Source organism: Melospiza georgiana, chromosome 4, assembly GCF_028018845.1.
Source record: "Melospiza georgiana isolate bMelGeo1 chromosome 4, bMelGeo1.pri, whole genome shotgun sequence".
Classification (NCBI taxonomy): domain Eukaryota; kingdom Metazoa; phylum Chordata; class Aves; order Passeriformes; family Passerellidae; genus Melospiza; species Melospiza georgiana.
Genome location: NC_080433.1, coordinates 34,763,812 through 34,776,387, shown reverse-complemented (window position 1 = coordinate 34,776,387; position 12,576 = coordinate 34,763,812). Strand labels below are relative to the sequence as shown.

The window sequence follows — 12,576 nt, the reverse complement described above, 5'->3', positions numbered from 1 at the left end:
AGCTGATGGCTTTTATTAGTTATTTCAAAGACATCGATTAAAGAGTTCTATTTACCATTTTAAATCTCAAGCTTTTGATAATGAAGATTGTTATTTTATTAACAATATGTGTCTAGCCTTTGCTTGCTTTAACTTTCATTGTCAAATTGAAAAATAAGGGTTTTATTACAAAGGGAAATTTATTAATTCCTAGCACTAATATACTGAAAAAGCAGCATTTATAAGGCTTCCTATCTTTTTGTTATCACCTTCATGTTCTAAATGAAGGGACAAATAAAGGAAACAATGAAGACAATGGAAAGGAGAATTGCACTTATTCAGATATGCAGCCTTGTGAATTCCTCACCACTTTAGATTCTCATCCAAGAAAGGTATACAGCAATCCCTGCAATGTCTGGGGATTTGAGCTGAGAGTCTCCTGCCTCTTTTAACCATACATATCTGGATTTCCTGCTCTTGCAAGCCAGGTGCGAGGTGGGAGACACGGAGAGCAATGGCATCTTGGGTGGGCATGCCACAAGAAAACAACTGCATGCAGTTCCTGGCACTCCCAGGTGAAATCTGGCTTCTGTTGCTATTTGTAGCATATTTTTTCTGTTTCTTCAGTGTCACTTTCTTTGTAGCATTAACCTCAGCCAGACACAGTACTGTTTACTTGCCCAAGCATTGCTGAGTATCATTAAACAGGTACAAAGTGTCATGCCAGATTTCCAAGGTTTTTTTTTGAGAATGTCTAAAAATAGCATTTGCATTATTGCATCAGCTGGAGATTTTAGGACATGTGGGTATGATAAGAACTTCCCTACATTACAGATTGTAAAAGATAATCAAACCTTGGCTCAGAGAGGGGTACAGAGAAGTAAAGGTTTCTTGTCTATGACAAGCCAGCTGGCAGAGCCCTTGCGCAACCTACAGGGTAAAATTCTCAGGAGCCCTGCTTCACAGCTATCACACTCTGTCCTTTTTCATGCCCCTGGGCACACAGGAATGCTCCTTACATTGTTCCTTCTGCCAGACTAGGGTCTGGTCAGCTTCCTTCAGCCCTGACATGGCAGGAACTGCTTGAGCAAAATAGAACAAGAGCAAGGTATTACTCTGCCTCCACAGAAACATGCTTAGCCTTTTTGTATAGCTGAGGTAAGGCTGGTTCCCTCAAGCACATAATTAGTCACAGAAGCATTGCAGCTAGGCATACATGCCTCTCCATTTTTTTTTATAACTTGTTACCAGGTTGCTGCAGGAATTTGGAAATTAACTGTGTTAAGAAAGCATCTTCAAAACTTGGAAGGAGGAGAATAAGACATGACTCCTTCCCCCCTTCCTCTTCAGGGAATTTTTAAAAAAGGATGTAGAATTTTAAGATATCTCACCTTTATTTACATTCTGAAGACTTGAGTGAAGAGTTACCATTCACCTATTTCAGTGCAGTCATTTAAGGTCTGGGCATTTCCAGCTTCAGTCAGAGTTCAGTTACATGCAGTTGAAGGGCTGGAAATGACAGAAATGTGTAAGCTGGTTCTTGTCTGCTCCCTTGTAGCCAGCTGTACCACAGAACAGCTCTCCAGTATGCAGTAGAGTACTACAAACACTGCTCTAATATCTGCCAGCACTTGTGAGAGCCCATCCACCCAACCTGGTGCTTTATCTCACCTCTCACAGTGTCCTGGATGCCAGACTGGAACAAGGTGACACAGAACACGCAGCTCTTGGTGATGTTAGAGCAGAGGGGTGGCACTACTGCCGGTGTCACCTGCACCAGGGGTGATCCTGTCTTCTGGCAGTGCTGTAAACAGATGTAACCAAATCTCTCCCCAAGTAATCCCCAGATTTCAATTCACAAGAGGGTTTTTCCTTTGACACATCTGCTGCTGAAAGATGTTCCTGCTAATAATATTGTCCAAGTTAAGAAGTAATTAAGCAGCATTAGATGGCATGGATCCTTCTTCAAATGCTGAGAAGTTTTGTTGGTAGTGGAAGCGTAACCAAATGCCTAGCAATCAGCAATTAGGCTTGGAAAAGGAGGTTTGGTTGTTAGGGTTTTGTTGTTGTTGATGATGTTTTTGTTTTTTCTTAGTTGTAAATTTCCAGTATCAATAGGATAATGTCAGACTGAAAAATTCTGTGGTATCAGTCTTAAAATGATTTGTCTCGCAGCCATGTAGTTTTGAAAGAGCATTATTTAGAGGAATAGCTAATTGGGGATTTTACTAAATACTTTCAGTACTTACTTTTATGAGTACAGTGATTTATTCTAGTTCTCATGAAGGAGACCTGATTTCCCAGCTCAGCTTTTATAGTAGCTGTGCCAGCTGCTGAATTCAAAGATGTAATTCCCCAGAACAGTGATCTGATAACAGATTTGAACTTTCCTACAGAGTTTTTCCTAGCTGGGCTGTATGTGAACATTATCTGTCTGCTCTTTTAGGAGGAAATACGTCCTCAGTTTGAAGCCAAATACTCCAAGAAAGAACGAATGAACCCCATATCTGGGAAGCCAGAGCCTTATCAAGCATTTGCAGATAAATGCAGCAGACTCATCGTTTCTGCATCTGGAATATTTTTTATGGTTTGAGAACTTTTATTTATTTACCAGTTGAAAAAGAACAAAATATTATTATCTCTGCTAGTAGAGTAGGTAAATATTGGATATGACTGCTTGAAAGTGGAATGAGCTCTATGCATGTTGAAAATTTATATAGCAAATCACTTGAGTTTCTGTCAAGTCCTACACTGGTACACTCTTCACTGTGTCCACAGATAGCTAATCCCTTCCTTCAAGGCTGCACCTGTGACATGTATGTAGTGACACAAGCCAGAACAGTGACACTATCACATTCAGGCACCAACTTGAGCTGGCTGAATTAGCTCGCTGGTAGCCTTGCCTGTGTAAACAGTGCAGAACGATGGGGAAACCATAGGAGAAGCAGTTTTTCTTTGTAAACTTCCCAGAGAACATAAATAGGATGCCTAGAGTGCTTAATGATGTTAATACAATCTAGTTTCTCAGTGTGTTGAGGAGATGAGGAGAGTTCATATGCCTAGTGCAGTCGAAATGGAAAAAACAATGTTCCTTGATTAAAATGATGCATTTATCCCTTTAGTTATGCAAAACTAAAAGGAGCAGCAAAATCTCTCCTAACAGAGAGCTGCATGCACTTCTGCAGAAACACCCCATCCTCTAATTTCAGTGAAGCAGATGTGGGCTGTTATTCACATGACAACAGGAGTGGTAGCGCTGCTCTTGAAAGCACAGTGCTGGTCTGGAATCAACAGACTGCCACGGGATTTACTGGGGCTTTTCCAGGAGACAAGACAATGATAGATGTGTACAGCCTCAGGAGCTGTGGAGAGCCAGGTAGGTGAGCTAACCCAGCAACAGGGCAGAGGACAGTAAGAGACTGATGGCTCCAAAATTGCCCAAAACAATCTAGGTCAAGAAAGGCAAGAGCATTATTGAGATGAACTGTGCTCTGGTACGTCAGGTGGATGGACACCCTGACTCAGCCCTTGAGGACATGTACTCAGGACTGCAGTCTCTGCTCAGAATTGATACTACAGCTCCCATATTTTGTGTATTTTCCCCATGTTTTTTTTTTCTTGAAGGGTGGCAGTATTTTACCTTGTGCAAACTCAGTCATTAATCTTCTTGGACTAGTGATAGATCTCACTCAAAGTTCCAGAGAGAGTAGCCTTGCTTTAAATTGCATGCACCCCAAATTATTGTCCCCATAACAGCCCTTAAAACAGGACAAAAATTATTTTCACTGAAGTTGCTTTTACTGTTAGCATAGCATGGGCTTCCAGCAAGTAAGAAAATCTACACTTTTTTGACCATTTAGATAAGAATAATTTTTTTAATTACACCTTTAACAGGGGATATACACTTACCAAACTTCAAGTTAGGGCAGTTCTTAAAATTTCTCAGCATGACTCTCACAGTGTAGTAAATAAGGCAGCTCAACCATTGCATGAGGAACATTAAGCCATTAAGCAGCCTGGCTCAGCTGTGGCTTTCTCATTCTGTCACATTTGCTAAAGTTTCATCACAGAAGAAATCACAAGGGAAATTTAACTGGTTACCTTCTCTAGATAGAAACTTTCCAGAACTGTAGGAAGCAACAGCTAGCTAGGCTGGCTTGGCAGGGCTGTTTTTGAGGCACTGCTTACAAATGGAGACATTTTTGTGAAGATTGAAGTCCATCAGATCGCAAAATCCATCCCAAGTATGATACCATCAACCTGCAACAGCAGCTTGAGACTAGCCTCTGTACATCATGTGCAGATAAAGAAAATTTCTAATTCTCAGAGCTGGCAATACTGTTTCCCACATTAATGTTAAGGATGAGGAACACTTTCAAGAAAATATTTAAAACTGAAAATTATTTTAATATTATTTCAACTGTATTTTTCATTATGAGAAATAAAAAGAACTTAACAAGAAGAAAAATCATCACATTGAAACCTTCCTCTGGAATAGAAAGGAATGCACTTTTAAAGTCTTTCATTTCTTTTAATTTTGAGAGTTTCAGGGACAAAGTAACTCCTGCTGCACTGGAAGTTTTCAGGTTCTTCTCTCTGATTTTTTCTTCCCTTAGATCTGTGTGGTGATTGCTGCTGTTTTTGGCATTGTTATTTACCGTGTTGTGACTGTCAGCACTTTTGCTGCCTTTAAGTGGGCTTTAATCAGGAATAACTCTCAGGTTGCAACTACAGGGACTGCAGTGTGCATCAACTTTTGCATCATCATGCTACTGAATGTGGTGAGTAAAATTAACATATCCAAAGTTATACCTAAGCTGCCAGAGCAGTAGATATCTCAGTCAGCAGACAACCAAATGCTTTCACTTATTTTTTCAGCAGGAGTGGAGTGTCTTGCTGAGCCAGACATGGAATTATTGTTTATGGACATCATTCACTATTTATATAAAGTGCAATTCCAAACCCAAAATATTATGCAGAGTATGGTTGAATATTCTGAAAATATTTTAGGGAGACGATCATACCCTTGCTTTATCCTCTGCCACTTCTTTCCCTTTTACATGTATGCAGTTTTCAGTCCACTTCATTAATACTCTTCTTTTCAATTGTGTTTTGATGTTTTTTTTTAATATAGTGACAAAGCTATTTCGTATTTACACTATTTTCAGTAATTCTAATTTCAGCTGTCATGGTAGTTTTCCAGTGAGGATATGCATATGCAGGCCCAATGTCCATAAGCAGAACTCTCTTGAGCTGAAAGCTTCAGAAGGCTTGAGCAGATGTGATTTGTTCCAGAGCTGCCATGGCCTTTGCCAGCGTGCACCAGAGACATGGCCTGGGTGCACTGCAGTGGAGCTGGCAGCTGTTGTTGTGGGCTGGTTTGGAACCAGACTTGGGACAAAGACAAAAATGGAATTTCTATGTGGCAGCAGTCCCAGTAAGAGAGTAGAGCATAGATTAGATGGGAAATGAGTTCCCTCCTTCAACTGAGATGCTGATACTCCTGTGTATTGCTCTGATAGCAATGTGTCTGCTCTTTGTTGCTCTTGGCAAGATGTGTATGGCCTTCCACTATCAGGTTTTGTCAACTGACATTATAAAAATGCCTTTTAGGGGAAGGAGGGTTCAGCCTACAAACCAGACAGGCACTGGAGCCAGAGTGTATCTCTGCCTACTCAACAGCAAGCATCCTCTGCAAACAGCTTGTTAGGCTTCCCTCCAGGAGATATACTGATTTACTTCCTAGGGAAAAGATGAGATGTTATTTCAGGTCTGCTCATTTCCAAGGCTGGCTTAGACACTTCTTTCTTCTCTATCCCAGCATTCCCATAATCTAAAAATTCTTTTTGACAGGTCCTTTCTTATTTGGCAGGAAATTCCAAGAGTGTTTGCTGCAGGACTTTGCTTCTTTCTTTGAAGAATGCAAGACTGGATTAGTGACTAAAACAGTCTATCCAGAACTGTTGTTTTTCCTATGTTTTCCCTTAGGTGGAACTATAGGCTGAGAAAGGACAGAAAGGAGGAAACTGATTTTCTGTCTGAGATTGTACTGAGGGCTCTCTTCTTTTATGTTATTTTTATTTTATTGGGTTTTGTCTCTAGATTTGGGGGATTTTCTTTACTCTACATAGAGCACACAATAAGCATAAAAGAAAAATATTGAAAACTATACATATATATCTATGCCAGTGCAACATCCATTTTCAAGCTCTCAGTGTAAGTCATTGTATATGCAGTGAAGCAGCAAGAAAGAAATGCTGCACAAATGAAATTTCTTCATTCCCAAAGAGTTTAACAGCTCTGAGATTTTTCTTTTAAATAGTGGAAGACTGCTTGAAGGTGCCTTTTGAGAAACTTTGTTTTATTTCTTAAAATTATCAAATAAGTGGAGCACTGCAAAGATGGATTTCTCTAGCCTCATACTCATCACCATTCAATAAACACCACAACCTTAGGTCTGGGTATAGCTCATGGAAGAAAAAGATCCACAAATATGAAACTGCAGGAGTTTTTCAAAGGAAGGTTTTAGGAGCATAATCCTTTGCTTCCCGTGATGGATTAATGTAGTTTACTGAAGGGCAATTGTGGGATTTCTTTTGGGAGAAGAAAAATCCCCAGAAGCAATTCAGGTAGTAGAATCCTGCGTGAACTGTGATTCAAGAAAAGCGCCAGAAGAGCAAGAAAAGATACAGTAATAAAACCAGAGCAGGCCAAGATGTGCATAGCAGTAGAGAATTCACTGCTAGAAGACTTGAAAACCAGCAGTGATTTTGATACAAGCTGACAGCCTCTCAAAGCATCAGGGGAAAGGTCTAGACCAGACATTCTGAGCACACGACAAAACAAAGTGACCCTCAAGCATAATGTCTCTCAGATAATCTTGCAGCCTGACCTGGAAACAATCAGTAGCTTTACCTAGGCTATGTAAAACTGTTAATTCCAGTAATATTGCCCATGGAAAATATGAACAGAGAACAGAATATGATCCCAAACAGGGTCCCTTGAGGGTAGTAGTGATAAACGACAGAAGCAGACAATTAGATCCAAACATTGTTAACAGAATCTCTAAACACAGTCTTACTGTTCCAAATGGAATAGCAACAAATTGAAATTTTAATAAACCCTTCTGTAGAGCAGTGAACATTTATAAAAAAACCACACTCCCTGCTGGGATCAGGACATTAATGCCCCAGACATTTAGCACGTTTACAGTTGCCCTTAAGAGATGCTTTTAAACCAGAAGAAACTACCTTTGTCATTACTTGAAACAAAACCATTTACTCCAAAGGCAGTGGAAAACTATTCTAAGCATGAAGTGGTTGTTAACATGGATGAGAGATTTCAGGATGACTTCAGCTCTGAAGCAGGCAGTTTGATCTGTAAACAATACATAATTCAATTTAAGCAAGTGATTCTAGGGATAACTGCAAATAAAAAGCAACTTTGCTGATATGCACTGTAGGAGTAAGTAAATACTTGAGCTTGAAATATGAGAGGCTTTGTATTCCTGCAGGCATCAGTGAGAGTTAAGGACATTTAGCAATTCGTAGGAATAGGCTCCAGACTCATTTAAAGCAAATGGAAATAATTGTATTAATTTACTCTAATACTGATGGTGTTGGTGATGTAGTTAATAGGTTCAAAACTCCTTTGCAAATACTGATTGTGAAAAGCCTCCAAGTTAGTTTTGTAATCTTAACAAAGTTTGGAGTCTCCTGGAGAGTTTGAGAGCATGGTACTTGAAAGTGCAGAAAGTACCACTTAGGATTTAGAAAAATGACACTGGCTCAGAGTAAGAAATGTGTGGGGATTACTAAAGATTTTCTCTGAAGTAAGCCTGTCCTCCCAGTGTTTTTCCTCTCAGCACCAAAGTGCCAAGCAAAACCAAAAAGCTCCAAATAAACAACATATCCAACATACCATAGCATGCTCTTCTAGAGCGATTTTTCCCTTGTGAGGTGAATGTTCCATAAGTAACTAAAACAAACATCTCAGTCCTGCTGTTGTTTCTTCTTTTCTTTTTGGAAAAGTTCTCTCACCCTTTTTCACTCTGTATATAAAGTAGGGGCGATGACAGCATTTCTTCTCCATATATCATGGATGAGCATTAGATATAAAAACTTTACTTTTCCTTGTTTGATTATATCATTATTGTAATATTATGTAGTTTTATTATCATTATCAGAACATCACAGAAATCATCTGCATGTCACATTTAACATGTTCTCTCCATTTTTGAGCCAGCCATGTAACTAAGAGGCTGATTCTTCTCTGTTACAGCTGTATGAAAAAGTTGCTCTTTTCCTGACAAATTTAGGTAAGTAATGTTAAATATAAAATTGAATAATATTGTACTTATTTATTGGTCCATAGACCCTGATAAAATTCAAAATGTCTGCATAAATATGAAAAATCCTAATTAATTTGCAATCTATAGGAATTAATGTTTTTCTTATGTTTGTAAAAAGAAAGTATATAAACTAAACTACTGTGCCATTCAACCAGTGGTGACAACAATCATCCACCTTTGTTCTTGTTTCTACCCCCTACCATCTAAGAATGCAAACAAATTGTTTCCTGTAAATACATGTAAAATTTTTACCTTGGAAGAAAAGACATGAGTTTTCAGACAAACTTAGCACTCACAACCTCCAGGGTTTGTAAATGTGGAAAGGGAGAGCCACTTCTGGAAAACAAATTCATCGCTTGAAACTAAGGTACTGATTGGCTATCAAACATCTGCCTTTAAGAAGGGCAGTAAGGAGGGAAAATGACTAGGTGAATCATCAAGTCTACCTACACTAAACTACATGATGTTCTAAATTTCAGTGATCCTTTCAGCTCACTTGCAAAGGCAGTCTTTATGCTAGAGCAAGGAAACATGTTTTCTAAGGAGAGCATCCACTGCCAATGGGGTAGCAACAGGCTGTCATCCATATACCCATGGCTCAGACAGGGTCTGTGGAGATCCTGATATATTATCCTGACATATTTGGAAGATTGCAGTAGTTGGGGGCAATGGGCAAAGGCTCCTTAGTGTCAAGAAGCCTGAAATGAGACACTGGCTGAAGGCCTGTTAAGCAAACCATATTATTGCACGTATACAAGTGGTTTGAGGAGCTTATTTTGAGCTCTTGAAAACCTGTGTACATTGATGATGCTCAGTAAATTATTTTGGACCAGACGGACAGATTTTGAGATTTTGATGCTTTGATGCTCAAAGGAAACAACTGATTTTAGCTTCTCACAGGGCTCTTCTACATCTGTATAAAAAAGAATTATATTCATTTCTTAGTAAACTGAGAGTGCTCATTTGTATGCTGTAGTTTTAAAATATTTTTGCTGTCCTGTATCCATGGAGAAGATATCTGCTAGCTACAGCTGGGAAATACGACTTTCAAGTTTGTGAATTGTACAAGTTATGTCCTGACAGCCTGGGGACAGGTAGTAAGATATATTCTAGAGACCTTGAAGCTTGATTACTTTCTGTTAGGTTGTCATCAAGGTAGGTCTGCTTTTTGCAGAAAGCACTTGTATGAAAATTCAGCAGGTCAAGTTTTTTCGATCCTGTTCAGATGATTTTGTGATTTTTATTCTGGTGGCCTAAGGAACTGATTTGATTTCAATTATCTTTATCAGTGTAATAAGCTCAAAGTAGAACTGACAGCAAAAGTACATTGAAGACATTGAGGATGTCCTTCTTCAGCTTTTGCATGACCTTTTTCAGAACTCACACCTGTGCTCCTCCAGAGCATCACCATTGTCTCTGATGGGCATGTGAGCAAAGCTTCAGCTGCAGCAGCCTTGTTATAGTCAAACTTGTCCTTCCTGCAGACTGGCATCTAATGAAAGGGCAGCTCCAAGTAAAGATAATCAAGTTTATTGCTTTTTCTGTACTTCTAGTACTTTACTGGAGGCTGCTTGGGAAGCAATATATGATTACTATCATTATGATACTCAGAATCACCATGAGTAACTCCACTTCTTTGATTACTCCTGTTCACATCAATGGTCAGCTAACAACCAGCTCCTGCCAGCTGGAAAGCAGTTCCAGACTATGGAACTGGTGTGTTGGCATGGACATTGTTTTCTTAACTTCAGTCTTGATATTTCTTGAGATGGAGAATAAAGGAACAGCACCCAAAGGCAAGAATATGTCTTCCCCTTTCCTGTTTGCCTCAGCCCAACCACTGAAAAATATTTTTTCTTGGATTTGTGACAAGCTCCCTGGGACAAGGAAGGGAAGCCTTGCAGTGGCACTCCTCTGATATATGTGGGCAAAGCCATGAAACAGAATTACCAGGAGGATTTTCTTCAGTTCAGAGTGGCATCTCTAACAAAAAGGCATTTAAATAGCTTTGGTGGAGTGGCAATGTCATTGTGGTAGGATGCAGAAAATTATACAAGAGAAGAGCCTGAGCCTGTAAAGACCACTTAAATACAGGTGGGATGTTTAATATACACATTACCTTGACCACTTTCTTACAGTCTCAGGGGAACATACATATATATGCAGACACCAGAATAGATTTCTAAGTCTCTACAAGCTCACTTGCTGAATCCTGCTTCTGGGTACAATTTCCTCTGCCAGGTTATATTTTGAAAACAGCAGGCTAATTTACAAATATATTGCCAGCTCTTACAGGTGTGTGCAGCCTTTGTGCCAAGGGAAATTGATAATCTGAATAAGCTTCTGAAACTCTGATCATTTTCTTCACAGAGCAGCCTCGTACAGAATCGGAGTGGGAGAACAGCTTCACTCTGAAAATGTTTCTTTTTCAGTTTGTCAATCTGAACAGCTCTACCTTTTACATAGCATTCTTCCTTGGAAGGTAGGATTGATGTCTGCACACTCATGTGCAAAATGAAGTAGAGAGAAGAAATAAAATTGTTTGTGATGAAACAAAATGGACCATATTATCACACATATCAAAATGCAAATTCCAGCAGAACAGATTGCAGTTTTATACTCCTTTCAGAGGCCCAGAAACAGATGCAGTTTTCATTTCCTATCACCACATGGTCTTAATATTAACTTAACAATTTCACTATTGGAAACAGATGCATCTCACAATACTATACATGCAGGTCATTTCACTCTGGTTTTATGTGTGTTATTTGTACACATAAATAAAGGATAGGATAAGATAGGATAGGATAGGATAGGATAGGATAGGATAGGATAGGATAGGATAGGATAGGATAGGATAGTTCAGTTGGAAGGGATCTGCTCTGATTACATGATCTGAACTGTTAAGAGTGATTTACGAGCTATCATTTGGGGGGGGTTTCCACATATATATCTATTATATTTTTTTTTATTTTATATTTTATATACATGTATTTTGTGTATTTATGTGTCTATCTAAATATATATTATTTGTTTCTCTCTTTCTGGTAGTCTACTAAAAAAAAGACCTCCTTTTTAGTAGAGAAGTTTTGAGTAGAAGAATCCATTAGTATGGATTATTTACATATGGGAAAACTTTGGGGCAAAACACAGGAGAATAGTTAGAAAATTATGCTTTTTACTTCAAACTAAAATTTTCACTGATTTCACAGGAAGGCAGACATCACAGAGCACTTTATCTTGCAAGGAAGTGGACTGGCAGTTGAAAGCCATTTTCCAAACTGACGTGAGCAGTTTGGGTCAGATTTTCCCTCTGCTCTGCATATGTTGAATATCCAACAGCAGAGGATTGGTATCAAAGTAAAACTGAAGCAAAAACATCTGTAGTCCTCCATGAGGACTATTCCAGGAATACCCATAAAACTTTTTACAGCATAACATCTTTTATAGTTACACCAGTCACATTAACACCAGATTAAAATTAGAGTGTGAGCCTTCTTGTATTACTGTGAACAGACTGCTGACACAACATAGTTAATCTATATTCCTGTGTTAAAGATTTACAGGACACCCTGGTGCCTACCTAAGGCTGATAAACCGGTGGAGGCTGGAAGAGGTGAGTGTTTGATAACCTGCATGCTGATTGATCTGCTGCCCACAGATGCCATGGATGCAAGCAGAGGCAGACACAGAAATCTCCCCAGGCAGTTTTGAGTGTCTTATTGGGTCATTAGGTGCTGTCTAACTCCCCACTATTGACACTACCATCTGCTACAAACACATCTACATATTGATATATATATATATATATATGTATTTCCTTTTCAATGCTAGCAGTTCTAGTGTTGCCATCACATTCAAACAGTGGTATTGGATGGATTAAAGGTTCCTCACACTGGAAATATTTTATCCTTGGAATGAATCAAAATCAAATATGAATCTGACAACTTTTTACTTTAAAAAAAGTCCTTTCTTCTCAGCTTTTCTAGCCTTGCAGACCAGAGAGCTAAAATAATAAAGTAATGAATTAAAAATCCAGACACATAAAATGTATGTAAAATTTGACCAAAACAACTAAACAAACTTCCCAAACAAGCTACTGGCATAATGTCTCATGTCTATAAAATTGAATTAATATGAAAAGCAGTGAGAGTTTGGCTTTGCAAGTTACTCAAGGACCAAATCCATTTTATTTATTTTTTTAAATAAATACATTCAGAATTCAAAGCCCATTTGACAGTTATAGG

The 12,576-nt window shown here is 38.8% G+C and overlaps 1 protein-coding gene across 5 annotated transcripts in view; it reads left to right on the top strand.

Moving 5' to 3' along the window:
* The window catches only part of ANO4 (anoctamin 4), a 177,418-nt gene that overhangs the window by 145,608 nt on the left and 19,234 nt on the right, over window positions 1-12,576 (top strand). For all 5 annotated transcript variants that reach the window (XM_058022152.1, XM_058022149.1, XM_058022150.1 and 2 more), the window contains 5 exons: window positions 2,426-2,566; window positions 4,596-4,760; window positions 8,260-8,296; window positions 10,700-10,811; window positions 11,888-11,945. In XM_058022152.1, coding sequence (XP_057878135.1) covers window positions 2,426-2,566; window positions 4,596-4,760; window positions 8,260-8,296; window positions 10,700-10,811; window positions 11,888-11,945 — 513 coding nt within the window. The remainder of the gene's footprint in view (window positions 1-2,425; window positions 2,567-4,595; window positions 4,761-8,259; window positions 8,297-10,699; window positions 10,812-11,887; window positions 11,946-12,576) is intronic.